Below are 16,755 nucleotides of genomic sequence, written 5' to 3' on the forward strand. Positions count from 1 at the left end.
TTCAAGACATTTTTTCGATTAAACAAGGCTTTTTCATCCAAACAGAAATTTCCACAGGAAATGTCCTTTTTGGACAATTTGTCATGTTTTTCTACAAAAATCACCTCCCCCACTCCAACTTTTTGGGAACCAAATATTGGGTCAAAAAATTATTTTTTCTGAGGTAGCGGTCTCCCTTTTGTAAATGTAATGTAATTCAGTTCTATCTGCAAATCCGAGTACTTGCAACCTATAGTCAGGCATTCAGAGGTCAAGTACTCAGATTTGCACCTGCAATTTATTTTTAATTTAGTGGGAGTTCCAGGTGCTTAGCTTCTCTCAGGTCAGGCTATAAGTGTCATGAGACAATGGCATGTACACTATTAGATACAGCATAGCTCTATCTCGTCTGTAATGCATTAGCAGCAGGATCAAAGCTAAACAGATGAGGTTTATAATATAGTTATGGGAAAACAATAACAATAAACCCTCTACGTTATATGTATGTTTGAATTACAGTGTGCTGTCTTCTTTGTGTCTATCAATCCATTTGTCTGTAAGCAATTAATATCTAGAACGTGGTACATATGACATTGGCTGTCTGAGATTTCAAAATCATTTTCTAGACCAGAAAAGTTCAGATAAGTATGGATAAGCTTGGAATAACATTTAAACTATTGGGTTCTTACCTAAATCAATCCAGAGAATCTTTTGAAGTTGGCCCATCACTAAGACTAACATATTTGTGTCTGCAAATCAAGCTGCCGCTGCGTTTGCTGTGTGCTCTGGAAGAATTTAATACTGGGAAAATTAGAGCCAGACAGGGTGACCAGATAGCAAGTGTGAAAAATCAGGACAGGGGGTGGGAGGTAATAGGAGCCCATATTTTTAAAAAGCCCCAAATATCAGGACTGTCCCTATAAAATTGGGACATCTGGTCACTCTAGAGCCAGATGAGCCTGTGCCTCACTATAAAAGAAGCTAATCTAAAGCTCTGGCTTGCAGAATTATGGGTCTTGTCAGCATCTCCACTGTAAAGAGCTTTGTGGTGTCTGATTCTTGTGCGGTTCAAATGCCTTTATTTTTGAACATTAAATTGGGCTAAAATGGAGATCAGTGCATCATGCCAGGTACCTTTAAGAACAAAAAGAATGTGAAACACTGATGTTTGAATGTCGCACATTTGTATTTCTTAAAGCTCCTTTCTATGAGTGTTTCTTTGGACGTTCATTACAAAGCATAACCCTTGAACACATGCATTCCCGGATGTTTTTATTCAGAACTGCTTATGAAAAGGTGCCAAACTGTCAGCCTTGATGACCAAAGTCCTCTATCCACAGAACAGGTACAGTACTGGGAATGGCAGGGCAAGTGCTCTGCGCAGCCCTTCCAGGACCCCTCATCCCCACTGGGAAAAGCTACTGTTACAGATTAGAGGGTAGTTCTTTCTCTCCAGACCCATTGAGTGCCAGATCCTGAGCTGGGGTAAAGCTGCACCTATTTACACCAGCTGAGAACTTGGCCCTCAGTCTGCAACATTTTTGCTGAGCCTTGATACCAAGGGTGCCTACTGCTACGATAATGTGATGGAGTCACTTGTCCAGTGAACACCAGACTGACCCAATCACCTCACATTATATACTGTGGATCACCAAGCAGGTGTATCTTCTGGCCCTGCCTACCTGAGCTATCTCCAAACTGGTGCTCAAGAAGTGAAAATGCTTCAATTCCCATTAGCGATCTCTTGAGGTACCCCGTTCTGTTAACCCTATGTGTGCTGTGTTATTGCGGCAGTCTGAAGCAGTACATACTATGTAGTATACAATATGTGTTGCAAAACCTGGTCAGAATAGCTTAGGGGCAGAGTGAGAGTCATTAACTCTGAGCTTCCCGCCTCTTGTGAGTTCCAATTGGACATTGCATGTTTTTATAAACAGTTTTATAACATTTACTTTTAGAACACATGTCGAGAGAGAAGAACGATAACTTTAAAAAGAAACGAGTCCCTATGATCCTGGCTGCAACCAGCAGCAAACTATCAACATTTAATGGAGCCCCACCTTTTGTAGTATGTCACTGCCTCATCCATTGTGCGAATCACCTGCAGACGCTGTGGTAAAACAATTGTCAGTGACTCCTCTAGGTGTGTCTAGGATCCTTCCCTGCCGCTTTAAAAGTGTGAGTGCAAGAAATGTGCTGCACACTTCGCTGCCATTGCTGCTATAAGGCTGTTGCATTTTTTACAGTCTTGAAGCCGTGCCACTGGGAGACGCTCAGAGATGGCTGAAGGAGAAATAACAACATTCACCGCCCTGACTGAAAAATTCAATCTTCCACTGGGGAACTACAAGAAGCCCAAACTCCTGTACTGCAGCAATGGAGGTTACTTCTTGAGGATCCTTCCAGATGGCAAAGTAGATGGGACAAGGGACCGAAGCGACCAACACAGTAAGCAAATCAGAAATGTATTCAGGACACAGCTCTTGGCTTATATGACTAGTGCTGCCTTTACCTTACTGCCCCTTTTTCTCTGGGAGGCTGGCATTACACATCAGCTGCTTTTCAAGCCAAGAAGGGATAGGTAGAGGATTTATGCTCTTTGCCAGGATCTCTCTCCTGCCATGGCAATAAACCATCCAGAGGTTCAGCATGTGAAACAAGGTCTACTATGTACGCACACACACACACTCTACAGAGATACAGGATGTACAGGGCCTCACATTTGTCAAAATAGTAAATATAAAATTAGTCATTAAAAGAATAAACCAGAAGATTGGCCACAGCAGGAGAAACTGAAATTCAGTTACCAGTTTACACAGTTAATTGGCAACTAGAAGAAAGGGGTTTAGGAGGATGTCCACATACCACACCACAAACTCAGCAGTCAAACATGGTATCTGCATTTATCTCAGTCTAGAAGATTCAGCATGGTAGCAGTGTTGTTATGATGTTACAGCTGTGCCTTTTTGCAGGTTAAGTCATGCTCTGGAGTAAATGTTAAGGCCCAGATTCCTAAGCATGTGTCATGTATTCTATTGGAATGCTTTGCACAGGATTTGCTCTTGCCCTTGGTTAACTTTTCTTTTCCCTTATGTAGCAAAGTGCAGTACATTCCTGAGGGATGTGCAGGTTTAACAGTAGGAAGACTCAGCTCAAGAAAGTTACGCTGTGATTTATCATTTTAAAAATGTACTCATATTGCACTTATTTTCTCAAAAAAAGGATGATTAATTCTATGCTGAGTTGGTTGTGTGTTTTATGTGCTTATTTGTGCTCCTGTGGCATAAAGGACACACAGCACTGTTGTGACTACCAACTGGTGTAGCAAAATATTAAGAAAGAGACTTAACCAATTATCAGTAGAGGCCTGCAACTCTGTGGATATCTGTGGAGGTGGATATCCGCAAACCATGTTTGCAGATGGATGTGGATCCAAATTTTGTATCCATGCAGGGCTCTAGTTATCAGAGTCCCCATCTGTGGCTGGATTCTCTCTCCTCCCCATAACCAGCATGTTACTAGGGTTAAGACAGGAATCAGAATCACTGCAGTCCACAGACATCTCCAACAGATGAGTCAGAAGTAGGCCTGTTCCGGGCCAAGCTAGCCAGAGCAGAGATAAACTTCTCACACAGAAGTCACTGTTTGCCTTACAATTTCCATATTCCAATGTATAAATGCATCTTCAGACATAAGGAGCATTTTCATATATTTGAACCTGCCCTAGAAGAACTTCCCAGTGGGATGACAAGCTCTTTTAGTTGGCTCACAAATAGCTCATCCTGGAGTTGATTCAGCAAGAATCCTCCTTCTCCCCCAAGTTACTACTAGAGGTGGGCCTGAGTGGCTCTGTTCAAAGCTGAACTTCTCCAAAGTTTCAGTTTGTTCGGATACAGTTTCTCATCAGGCCAGCTCCAGTCTGTAATGAAGCAACATCACAGCATGGTTTTAGGGGATGTGGTGCTGCTCGGAGTGGGCCTTCATACAGGTTTTGAAAGATCCCGTGACACATTAGCAGGAGTACTCTTATTTGGGTAATTACAGTCTACATATCCAAGTTCCCCTGCCGGTTGAACTAGATTCAGAACTATTCTTTGCTTCCAGTTCTTAACTACTACATAGCATTGCTGTGCAGTGTTATACAGCTAGTGCATTTCACCCAAATGGCAGATTCATTCCAGTTGTAGATGAAGGAATCCCTGGCTACCAGTTAAATAGGACTTGAAGTTTGTAAATTGTTTTGAGATTCTTTAGCATGAAGGTGCAATAAATGATTATTACAGAAACTTTTTTCTGGATGCTTTTTTGATGATGATTTAAAGCAGACTTTTTTTTTACCCACAGTTCTTTAAAAAAAAAAAGAATGAAATTTTGCAGTTTTTGGTGCTATCATTTCTTTACTGGGAAAAGACTCACAGAACTATTTTAACAATACACTCATCCATGCAAAGATTACAACTGCTGTGCATGTTCAGTCACACCTAGCAAGGGTTAAACAGGGGCTGTTAATGCATTCTTGACATTGATCTGATTCCCTTCACATTGGCAGACAGTTCTGGGCTCACATATGCCTTGGCTGTGGATATTTGGACACTTCCAAGCCTGTGTAAAATTACTATTTTCTTTATGAATCACACACAACATGGACGCCATGTGACTTCTCTAGTTTCCACCCATCTTGCCAAATAAATTTCTCTTCCCCAACCTCTTCCCATTGCAAGTGCTCAACTCCTGAGTCTCCATACTACTTCGCTAATGAGGCAGATAACTATGCACTTTACAGTGTGTTGGTTTAGGACAAGAGACCTTTAAAAAAACCCAAAACAAACCCAAAGTGCTGCCGCCTCTGTGTAGGAAATTAATGATCTCATACAAAGATTAGTAAGTAAGAGTAGGCGCTTCCCAGCACTCTTGGCTAGGAATATTCTCTCCCCACACTGCTAGCACTGGTTGCTGCTACCTTTCCCCCCTCGCGTGGCTGCGTTTCAGAGGGCTAAACATTTTTTAAGTGCATTTTGGAGTTCTTCAGGATGAAAACTTTCGTACAACTGTAAGGCAGTATTGTTCATGCTTTAAATTCTCTTGTTTCACTTCTTCCATGTTCAAATCATATATTGTACTACCATTATTGCTTTGTAAAGTGCTATGGGATACCAAGCGTTATATGAAAGCATGATATGAAAAACCAAATTCTATGCTTCTTTGGCTAGAAGGGATGGATGTTTGGCTTTTTCAGTAGCTGACCATATTAGTCAATAGGGATACTTTCCCCTACATCTATAAGGAACCCAGCCTATTCTGGATGAGCAAGACCCCAAGGCCAGATCCGTGGATCTGACAAAGCTGTGCTTGATCCAGGACCCAAGAAGAACCACCTCCCTCCTTTCAGCTACATTACTGCTTCCTCAAACTGGGGACCTGAAGTCTGCTCCGGTTCTGCTGGCAGTAGCAATTCTTTTGGGACCATACTACCATCTGGAGATTGTTGGGGTGCAAAGCAATCCTGACATGCCACCTCTGCCAGGAAGAGTGAGTAGATGGTGTAGAGCTGGTTATGCAGCTTTATGCCGCCTGAGGTTTTCTTACAACAGAATAATCCCCAGTTGCTACCTTAAGGGAGCTTTCTGGTTGCTTTGCATTAACTGAGCATTGCAAAGCAGCCACATTGGAAGGGGGAGTGGGTTGAGAATTTGGTCGCAAAACTCCATGGGATTTCTCAGCCCATAGTCCTTAACAGCTCACTGCTCAACTAATCTGGAGCTCTGCAGAATGACTGGTTCTGTTAAAAGAGCATTTTGACGTACTATAGAAAATAGCTGTGCCAGGGAAAAGAGATGGACTTAAATTCCAAGGAATCTGTTTGAAAGTTCTAAGCTATTCCGGTTATTACACTTTCAAAATGCTTGGGAGGGTTTTTTAAAATAAATGCCAGGCAGGAACTGGATGGGAGATGGAGGAAGGGATGGGAAAATGAATAAGTACAGCAAACCTCTGTTTTAAGGTGGTCCGGGGTTTATGAATTGTAAGGCTATGCTTTTCTTCATCAGAACACACTGTCTCAATGCACTGATTTCAAAGCAGGAACCTTTTCCATTGCATGTGTAAACTCTGCTACTGAATATTTACTGGAATATAGCTGGACTACACACTGCAGCTGTATCTGGCTGAAGAGTGGTGTTGGGAGAAGCCAGCTGTGCTTTACAAATTCTAAGAAAAGCACTTGAAATAAAAACTTCGCACTTTATTTTTTTAGTGAAAGCCAGTTTGTGGCAGAGTTTTAATTATAAATGCCATTTACACACACACACACACACACACACACACACACACACACACACACGCAAACAGCCTCGCAGCAGATTGAAGGAGGATGACCTCACTTTGAGTAAACACAGCAAGGGACAGGAAGTCTCTAACCTAGAATAAACTGGGCATGTAATCTTTCTCAACCCTGCTCAGAAGAGGAGGTGGGAAAACAAACATGGGGGATTCTGTGGAAGGCAGGTTCATGCTCACAATATGCACAAGTCAAAGTGCTGCATGCACTGAAACAGACTTCTCTGTCATTTTGGCACTGAGATACTGTAGCTGGGATTATATTTGGGTGGCATTGCAGCCGCTATGCACCCTCACACACATAGCAAGGTTTGAGTCTCACAGCAAACATCAAGTCACGCCATTTGCCTAGGAATATACATTTTTAAGCCTATAAACTTCTATATATTCCTTTAATAGTAAGTGTCTGATCTAAACCAACAAAGACACAAAGAGGTTCTGGGCCCAGTGGCCAAATAAACTCACAAGTCTTCACAGGCATATGTGTAGGAACATAAGCTTATGATCTCCTAAGAGCAATCACAGCCTAAGCGCTGGTTTATTTTGGGACTCAGCCAGTCATTTCTGAACACTTGTGTCTTCAGGTGAAGACTGCAGACCCACGCCAGTTCACCCAACTGAACTCATTTTAAAGTTAGACACACAGGGCTGGGGAGGGCGGGAAATACCTGGATCTGGACAAATTTTAACCAAACTTTCATAAATTGACTGAATTACTCTATGCTTGCGAACCCTGTCAATCAGAAACGCTGAGAGGCCTGGGGCCTCAACAGGACACTAACCCAGACAGGACCGGAAGGGGGATAGTGCTGCTAGTGACCAGTATTGCCTTTCCACTTTGTTTTACGTATTTTTACGATCCTCATTTTAGCTCAGGTGGCAGTGATAAAAGCTGTAGTCAGCAGCAGTGCAGGCTTCCCCCAGCATGCCTCGGCCCTGAGCTGGGGACTACTTTTCCAGGTGAGAAGCAGTTCGTCCTCTAGGCTCATTCAGCCTTTAGTCTCTCTGCTGAAACTGCCAACAAGAGCGTCAACACATTCCAGCAGCAGTGGTGATTTTGCTAAATGGATATTTGCCCACTACGAACTAGCATGTGGCAATCAACTAATTACCTAGAGGCCACCATATAGCGGTGACTTTTGAGTGCCAGACTCAGTCACCCCAAAATCAGGAATAGTTCTGGGAAATCTGGTACCTTTCCAGACCTTTGTCAGCTCCAGGCACCAAGAATGTGTATCCTTTCCTTTGATCCCTTCCTCCAGCAAGGAATCAGAGCAGGTTGTGCTAGAAGAAAATGGCCAGCTAACGTGGTGAGTTCTCCATCATGGTTCACTCGTGCCAGGCTGCTTACTCCCCTTTGCATGTCGCCAGTGCTGCTTGTTGAAGGATATAGGTTTGCAAACCTTTGCCAGAAAGGAACTGAGTGTCTGTGAGCTACTAAACTTGGACATCCTGATGAAAAATATTTATAGAGGAAACTCCTTAAAGGGATACATGCCAATGGAATAACCCTGGGTACAGAGAACATTTCTATGCACTGAAAGTTATGTGCTAAGCAGATTCCATGCCTCTATATTTTATACATACTTAAGTGGGATGAGAATTTGCCCAATAAAACACACCCTCAATGCGTAGGCAGGTTGGTGACCTCACCTGGCCAGACTCTCGCCTTTGGATGTTATTCATATGGCTGGTAGAAAGCATTGACTGACAGGAAGCAGCCAAGAACCCACTGAAGTGAATGGACTTATTTCTCTTCAGTGTTATGCTACCAGCAAAATAATTCACTCTACTAAGCAGCAATAAGGTCACCAATGTCACACTGAAAACAATGAGCCTCTGGTCACAAAAAAGCAAAGGGGAAGAGAAGATCTGTAATTTATCAAGCTTTTCCTGCCAATAGAGCTAATGGAGTGTGCATTCGTATTTGCAAATGCTTGCTCATGCATAAATCACAAAAGATTTGGAATTTGGAGACTGTTCGCTCAACTATCCAAAACTTTGGATGCTTATCTGAGTGCAAACTTGGCTAGGAGATCTGCGGAGAACAATCTTTCTGGCACATCTCCCTCCCTGCATCCAGTTCTAATTAGTAATCCCACCAGTAGCATCTTTCTTGCAATATTCAGGCAATTTTGATTCTGGAAATCAGACAAAGAAAGAAAATTTCACAGAACATTTTGGACTCTTAAACGTGAAGTTCATACTCAATTCCAAAAATGGACATAGGTTTGGGCCGATTCTTAATTATTCTCTATTTTACCTAGTTCCAGTGGGGAGGGTTGTGAGGAATTCGCGTATGGGCTCTTGCCCACTTTTCCTTCCCAAACTACTTCTTTCTTCTTTTTCCCATTCAGCCACATTGCTGCCTGCTACCAGCCTAGAAATTTTACAGCCAGCCAGAGAGAACTTTGCTTCTTCATTGTGGATGGATGCTCTCTCTCACTCTTGCATGACTATTTTAATTATGTAGCAGCCTCTCTTCCTGTTTCCCTCTTTCCTTTCTAGTTTACTCCCTTTACCGGGTTCTGGGAATGCAGCACTGAGCAGAACGTAAGCAGACTGGTGGTGTTCCAGTTCAGGGATGTGCTGAATCCAAGATCCCAATTTGAACAGAACAAACAAAGGAGTCACAAATGACAACAAATCTGCTTCCATCCAATTTGCTAATCAAACATTATTTACTGAACAGTAAGTGCCTGATTAAAGGATCTGAGCCATAGCAGCAAAGGTTTCACAGGGACAAGGGCTTCTGTCATTTCAAGAGATGATATAACTTTTTATCTTGCCAAAATGAGACTAAAATAAAATAAGGAAGGAATCAGCTAAAAATTTCAAACTTGTCCCCCAGTGGCACTGGATTCCCCCAGGTCATGGACACTATTTGATAATGAGTCTTTCCAGGGCAGAAGAAAACTGACTGGAGGCCTAGAAATATGATGCTTCATGATCCTGACTTTGTAAGAGTCTTCACATGACGAATGCAATAGTTATTTGCCTGTTTTAAAGTGATGTTTCAATTATTCACACTAGAGCTGGCTACAATATTTCTGCCTAGCTGCCCATCACAGTAGCATCGAAGTCTTCTATCTGAACGGAAAGAGTTTTCAAGAATTCTCCCTAAAGATTATTACCTACTGGATCCCCTCCCTGGTGGAAATATATTTTTGAAAGAAATGAGCATTGGGTTTTTAATAATTTTTGCCTAGACCAGTGGTCCCCAACCTTTTCATCTGGCGGGCACCAGACGAAGGACTGTGGGGGCGGTCGAGCATCTGCCAGCCAGGACATGGGCGCATTTAGATGCCCCTGCGGGCACCATGGCACCCATGGGCACCGCGTTGGGAACCCCTGGCCTAAACCATCAGAGTGAACTAAGAAGAAAGATAACCAGCAGGAAAGTGTCCATGCAGCTCAAATTGGAAGTTTTTTTAAAAATGCAATTTTATGTAAGAGGACATCAAGTGTGGTATAGACACAAGGGCCTGTTTGCTGACCTAGCACACCTCAGGCAATACAAGAGGGACACACAGAGCTTTCCCCCTGTCAAAGTCACCAGTTCAAATCCAGTCTAGGTTGGTAGTGACTGAAAGTCAAAGTCTGGTGGCCTGTGTTGAAGTGATTCAGGGTCTCAGTCCAGTTCCTAGTGGACAACTCTCCATGTCACAAAATTCACCACCAACTCTCGCCCTATTAGCAGTCTGACAGGTCAGAGATTTAATACAGTGTACCAGGGTTTCTCAAACTGGGGTATGTGGACCCCTGTGGGTACTCCAGAGGGTCCACGAGTCATGTCCAGGGCTGCCGGCCCTGCTGATCAACTCCTCCCCCACCCCACCCCAGTGCCTCCTGCACACCACGGAACAGCTTTCATCAGCATGCAGGAGGCGTGGGGGGGAGGAGGAGTGGGGACGGGGCACGCTCAGGGGAGGAGGTGGAAGGAGGCGAAAGGAGACGAGGAAAGGGTGGAATAGAGGTGGGGACTGAGCAGGGGGCTGAAGGTCTGTGAAAATTTTTAAATCAAAATGGGGGTCCTTAGGCTGTTAAAGTTTGAGACCCACTGCATTATACTACCCAGCTCTTTCTTCAGTAGCCAGTTATTCTCTCTCTCTGTTTACATCATGGTGGGGCAGCTACCCAGATTATAGTAATATAAAAATGTGATCACTTGACCTGCCTCCAAAAGGAGACTGACCTTTCCTACTTACTTAATACCCTTTGTGGCTGGGAGAATAACTGCACTTAGACATTAATAAACATGAACTCAAAACATGAATAAGAAACTTTTAAATAAAAAAAATACTTGGGCCTGAACTCTGCAATCAGTTATATGTACATGAAACCAGAGTAACTCCAGATCATTGGATTATTACTATTAGCATTACATTAGCCCCAATAAGCTCCAACCAAGATCAAGGCTCTGTTGTGCTACGTGCTGTAGATGTACATGGTAAGAGACAGTGCTTTCCCCAAAGAGCTAGCACTCTTAATGGACAAGAAAAAAAGGATGGGAGAAAAGATTACCACTATACCTACTTTACTGGTGCGGAGCTGAGGGGCAGAAAGCACTATATGACTTGTCAAAGTCAGAGACCAGGTCTGTTAGGTAGAACTAGAACCCAGATCTCCTGAATCCCTAGCCGATGCTTTTTAAAAAAATGTCTTCCTCTGGTGTAAATAAAATAAAATTTGGCCCTTCGTTCCTAAAATATGGGGAGGGGATCGGCCAAGGAAGGGTTATTACTGTTTCAGCAATAAATTGTCTCCCTTACAGTCTCACCCTCATGAACAGGGACTTTGGATCAGCGTACAATTCTCTCCCATGGCTAACCTTCCTAGAAGCATTGCCATATCTGTGACAACTTTTTTTTTTTGGCTTTTATTTTTGTTGTTTTATTTTTACTTTCAGTTCAGCTGCAGCTAAGTGCGGAAAGCGTGGGTGAAGTATATATAAAGAGCACTGAGTCTGGACAGTTTTTGGCTATGGACACCAATGGACTTTTATATGGATCAGTAAGTATGAGGTTGATGTGGTACCAGACATGGAGAATTTTGAGGTTGGCAGAAATCTGGTAGCTCTGAGTAATGTAACCCACAAGCAACATTTAGTCTGTTTGTTATTTTTGCAGCTGGATCACCACTTTTTATCCAAATTTATTTTTGGAATAAATAAATAAAAGCTTGTAACAGTGCCCCAAAATATTTAACATATTATAGTTCATAGTTGGAGCAGTAGCAGCATTATTATAGTGTCTTTTCAGCTGCCAGTTTTCAGAAAGAGACTCTATTAGGAAGTCTTGGCCAAAACTTCTCTCTTGCCCATAGACTGCAGTGAAGTTGCAGCTGCTTGCCCTGGGGCTGGGCACAATCCTGTTTTGTAAACTCCCTTTTTTCAGGACACATCACATCAGATTCTTCATTCCGTGATGCAGATGTTGCGTTGTAGCTTAAACTTCTCAACATCCTTGCTAGGTGAATTTAGTGCTTCTAAAAAGGTATTGATTTGAAGTGAAGTTTTCTGTTCTCGGATTAAGTAAACCACAGGTAGCAGCATAGCTCTCAGCCACCTGCTTGCCAATTTGCTTCAGCCATGATCTGCAGGGACCACCTGTATGAGGGAGAAGGTAGCAGTGTTTCCAAGCCATTCCAACCTCGGCCTCTCCAGTCATTCTCCTAATAAGGACACTTAGTGCCACATGTGATGTCTGCTAACAACTGACCTGAGATCACCCTAATTTTGGTATAACATACAATTGACGATTTCTCTGTTAAGCATGTGCGTCTGTCACAGGGGCCCTGCTCCACCTCACCTTCTTACCCCAGAAACTGCACAGAGTCCTCCAGGTGCGCTATCAGTGAAGCTTTATTTCAAGTCCCCTTCACCAATATCACCAGGGTCCCCCGTGCTCCCACCTATTTACAGTGTTTGCCAAGCTTTAGGCTCTCTCCGCAGGACCTGAGAGGAGTAGAGGTCTCCCAACTCTGAGCACTCTCTGTAACTAGGCCGCAGCTAGCCATGTTCCTCCCTTCTCCCCTCGCTCTTCTCTCCCCTTGCACTTCCTTCCTGTGCCTCTGATCATTCCTGGGCTTATGGCCAATGGAGTTCATTAATCCTAATCAGTTTTTCCCTGGAGAACTAATTAGCTTCTAAGGCCTGGTCTACACTACAGTGTTAGGTCGATATATGGCAGCTTACGTCAAACTCATTATGTCAGTGTACACAATACAGCCTTGCTCCCACTGGTGTAAGTGCCCTACTACACAGACATAACTCTACCTCCAGGAGAGGCGTAGGGCTTGTGTCAGTGCAGTTACGGTGACAGTGTCCCTGTAGACACTGCGTTACTTATATCTATTGGCTGTCATTCTTGTCAATTTCATGGCTCTAATGAAAGTCCCCTGCTGGCCAGTCTCCATTTGAAGCTGGGCTGCCACCCAGGTTCCCGGCTTAGGCTGACCCCTGGGCTCCCCACAGGGAGTCCTGCTGCCCCCTGGGGTCACAGCTTCCCACTCTGATCTGGGCTGCCACCCAGGATCCCAGCTCTCCACTGGGAGCATGGCAGCTAATTGGACTCCGGGCCCAAATCTCCCTGCTTGGAGCCCAGCTACCCTCCCTGGGCTTCTCTCCAGGAATGGGGCAGCCACACCAGGCTCCTCGGCTCCCCGCCGGGAATTGGGCGGCTACACCAGGCTCCAGGCATGGATCTCCCCGCTGGGAGCCCAGCTGCCCTTCCCAAGATCTCAGCACCCTGCTCCACACTGAAAACATGTCTGCTAACATAGGGCATCTTAAGTGTAGATGTGCCCTAAGTGATCAAAATGCAGGCTCATTGGCGCACGCCTGTAATCCCAGCTACCTGGGAGGCTGAGGCCAGCGGATGGCTTGAACTCAGGAGTTCTGGGCTGCAGTGGGGTATGCCAATCAGGTGTCCGCACTAAATTCAGCATCAATATAGTGATCCCTGGGAAGCTTGGGGTCACCAGGTTGCCTAAGGAGGGGTGAACTGGACCAAGTGGGAAAAGGAGCAGATCAAGACTCCCCTACATTCTGTCACAGTGTCTCAGAGCTGGTGAGTGCTCATGAATGCAGCTTACTGATATAATTCCACAGCCATAGCTAGCTACTTGGCAGCTGCAGAAAGAGTGGACCAATTGGACCGATTTCAATGGAACTGCACCACGGATGAATTGGGCCCAGGATGTGTAGCTGCTCAGGAGGCGGCAGGGTTCTTTGACAAAGGAACTGATCGCAGACAGGATAGTGTTGCGGATTGAAATGCAGGTGCCATGAACAAGTTACTGTAGAGAAGTTAGCTAAGCCAAGGAAACCTACTTAGCAAACATTTCCATCAATTTTAGGAAAGTGCCTGTTTCAAATGAACATTGTATTAATAGAATGGAGTCAGATTAAAAAACCAATGGTCTTAAAGGGGGGGCGGGGTTGGCTAGAGCCTCACAGCAAACTACGACTCCTCAAGTCTAACTGAGTTTAGATCACTGCACTTAGGGGCATGCTTATACCATTCGCTCTCACAGTGGATACTTGGAACTCTTTTTCAGCTGTTACCGGGTGAGGAATGCTTGTTCTTGGAAAGAATGGAAGAAAATCATTACAACACGTACACGTCTAAGAAGCATGCAGATAAGAACTGGTTCATTGGCTTAAAGAAGAATGGAACCTGCAAACTGGGACCGCGGACTCACTATGGCCAAAAGGCCATCCTTTTCCTTCCACTGCCCGTGTCAGCTGATTAAGAGAAGTATCCAGGGTGCCATAAAATGACCCCGAGTCTTAAGTACCAACTACTATTCATCCTCTCTCTCTTTCAGTGGGCAGTGTGACAAAGAGCTTAATTTGAGATCCAGAAATTTTAAATCTAAATGCTTTAAAAATAAAATAGAGCTATTTAATTTTGTACCAGCCAAGTTTAATGTGGAGGCGAGGAAAACACTTGTAGAGCAATGGGCAGGTTGTCTCTCCAATGCATTCTTGTTGACAGGTCTCCATTGTCAGACCTGTGCAACATAAAGCATGTGTGAGGCATTTTGAGGCAAAATATGTGCACTGAAAAATGCAAAAGGTCTCCAGAGAATATGCATAAACTCTTTTTTTAAAAGGCGCACACAGGACTGTTACTGCCCTAAACGCATGGCTTACTAGAACACTAAATCAAGAAGTTATGACCAGGGGAAAATACACACCTAGAGAGAACAGGTTCATGTTTTATATTTCCATAAAAGTAAAACATCCCTAGAATACATAGGCATTTTAATGCAATCTAGACAGTATCTAATATACACTTCAAAAAATTTAACTGCATCAGTATTCAATTTATCAACTGAAAGCATAGTCAAGAATTATGCACCTATCCCAATTATGTACAACTCAACTAACCATGACTCATATTCTTGAAAACTAGACATCTAAGCCAGTCATACGCTACTAATATTACGATATTTCTTGTTAATATCCTTCACATATAATTTGTATTTATTTATTAAGTGACTCTGTATACATTATAAAGAGTTCAATAATATGAATTACAGGCAGTCAAAGGCAGTTAATGTTATCTCAAGAAGGATGCAGATAGGATAAAGAGGAGTACGATTCTGACAAGAAAAACTGAGAGAAAGGTCATGGGGGAAAGGGAAGCAATCATGGAACTACAATACCAGGGTGGATAAAAATCAATTATTTAAAAAAAAATGGAATGTGTTTATTTAAATCAGATTTTTGGATAAAATACTTTGAGGAAAAACCTATCTAAAGATAGTTTTAAGATACATTATAGCTCAAAGATCTCATCATAGAATAGGGATTATAAATTCTAATTCTATAGTGTGAGACAACATAAATGAGTAAATTGAGTAAAATGAGTAAATTGTAAATGAGTTTCAATAGTTCACGGATTAGGGACCTGATTTTATGGAGTTCCAGGGGCTTCCATATAGATTATTTAGATTAATCTTTCTATCTACCCAATGGGACTCAAGGCTCAGTCTAGAGGATACCATCAAAGATGCTTAGTTTTGCAGTTCTCAAACTGTGGATTTGTGTCTCCGGAAATAACATGCTTGTTAACAGCAAAAATGTTTTAAAATAAATATACAGAGGTGAGAAATAACAGATCTCAACCCTATTGTCCCTCTGCAAATTTGTGTACACAGAGTCAACTCCTTACCGCTCTCTAAAAGTACAAAGTTTCAAAAAGTTCAATGAATAGAAGATTGCTGGGGGCGGAATAGATCTGGACAAGGAGAAGAAGTCTGGAGATAAATGTGAGAAGGGAGGGACAGGCAGTAGAAACAAACGTGAAACTGAGCAGCGTATTCCAGAAGTCTGAATGTAACCTTCATTGATTTGAGATCTACCATATCATTCTCTCACTAGAACGGAAAACCTATAATGGCAGCAGGCCATAGAAGGGACCCAGTTTGGCAATAAGAACCATTCAAGAAATAGATGTTTGTTGATGATGTTTAAAGGAAGTCACACCAGTGAACTGGAGCAAATCACATAAACACTTGGATTTAGAGACTGTTAAAGTTATAATCTCACTTTAAACAGCAATAGCTTCTTCTGCTGGTATAGCGAGAATATCTTCTTCCTTTGGAGCAATTCCTTCCAAATTTAGAAATTGTTTGGGATCTGAAAAAGCAGGAAAGCTTGTTTTTCTTTTCCAGATTATGAACAAACAGGAAAACGAAGGTGAAAACGACTGAGTTAGCTTCAGAAGCCAATATTTTAAGTTTCTCATGTTGACCGAGTTCACATAGTTGATTTAATTTTTGTTTTTTGTTTTTAAATATTTAACTATTTTAGTTAAAACATTTTAACAAAAACAAACCTGATTTTAAAAAAACTTGAATGTTTAACTAAATTTGAAAATTTCTATGCTTGTTTTGTTAAAATATTATTATATGTTTGCTGTTGAAGAAAACAATCCAGAATACATAATGTTGTTGTTTTAGTTAAATAAAACAATTTAAGTGTCTGTCTGGTGATGTTCCCCTCCTCATACAGCATGGCAAGAAAATCTTCCAAATATTAATGATTAACCTGTTGAATTGGAGATAGGTCACTTCCCAGTGACTTCATAAATATCGGCTTCAGTTACCTTCGGTAAATGAAATAACCAAACATTCATTTTCTGATATAGCTGTAAAACTAATCTGAAAATATTTAAAAATAAATCACTTTAAAAACGTATAGTGTGTACCTTCTAAAACTGAAACCTACATCTATCTGAGTTGTGAAGAATATATATTAAGGTTATAACAGCCAATGAGAATGCGCTTTTATGTAGAAACCCACAATTAAATGGAGTCTTCCTGACTAGTGATTTAAATCATGCTTTAAGTCAGGATTTTGAAATCAAATCCACCCTGTATATTACTGTAAAACAATTCACCATTTTTATTTTGCCCCCAAAGCTAATT

General features: G+C 42.4%; 1 protein-coding gene across 3 annotated transcripts in view; it reads left to right on the forward strand.

The window, feature by feature from the left end:
• Nucleotides 1–16,457, forward strand: part of FGF1 (fibroblast growth factor 1) — a 59,984-nt gene extending 43,527 nt beyond the window's left edge. For 2 of the 3 annotated variants that reach the window (XM_032769169.2, XM_075068294.1), the window contains exons 2-4: nucleotides 2,226–2,427; nucleotides 11,225–11,328; nucleotides 13,876–16,457. In XM_032769169.2, the coding sequence (XP_032625060.1) occupies nucleotides 2,259–2,427; nucleotides 11,225–11,328; nucleotides 13,876–14,070 (468 nt within the window). In that variant the 5' untranslated portion in view covers nucleotides 2,226–2,258 and the 3' untranslated portion in view covers nucleotides 14,071–16,457. Of the gene's footprint in view, nucleotides 1–2,225; nucleotides 2,428–8,823; nucleotides 9,007–11,224; nucleotides 11,329–13,875 lie in introns of those variants that run through there. The other variant, XR_012656340.1, reaches the window with a different exon arrangement.
• The last annotated feature ends 298 nt before the right edge of the window (nucleotides 16,458–16,755 follow it).

The sequence above is a fragment of the Chelonoidis abingdonii genome, chromosome 7 (assembly GCF_003597395.2).
Source record: "Chelonoidis abingdonii isolate Lonesome George chromosome 7, CheloAbing_2.0, whole genome shotgun sequence".
Taxonomy (NCBI): domain Eukaryota; kingdom Metazoa; phylum Chordata; order Testudines; family Testudinidae; genus Chelonoidis; species Chelonoidis abingdonii.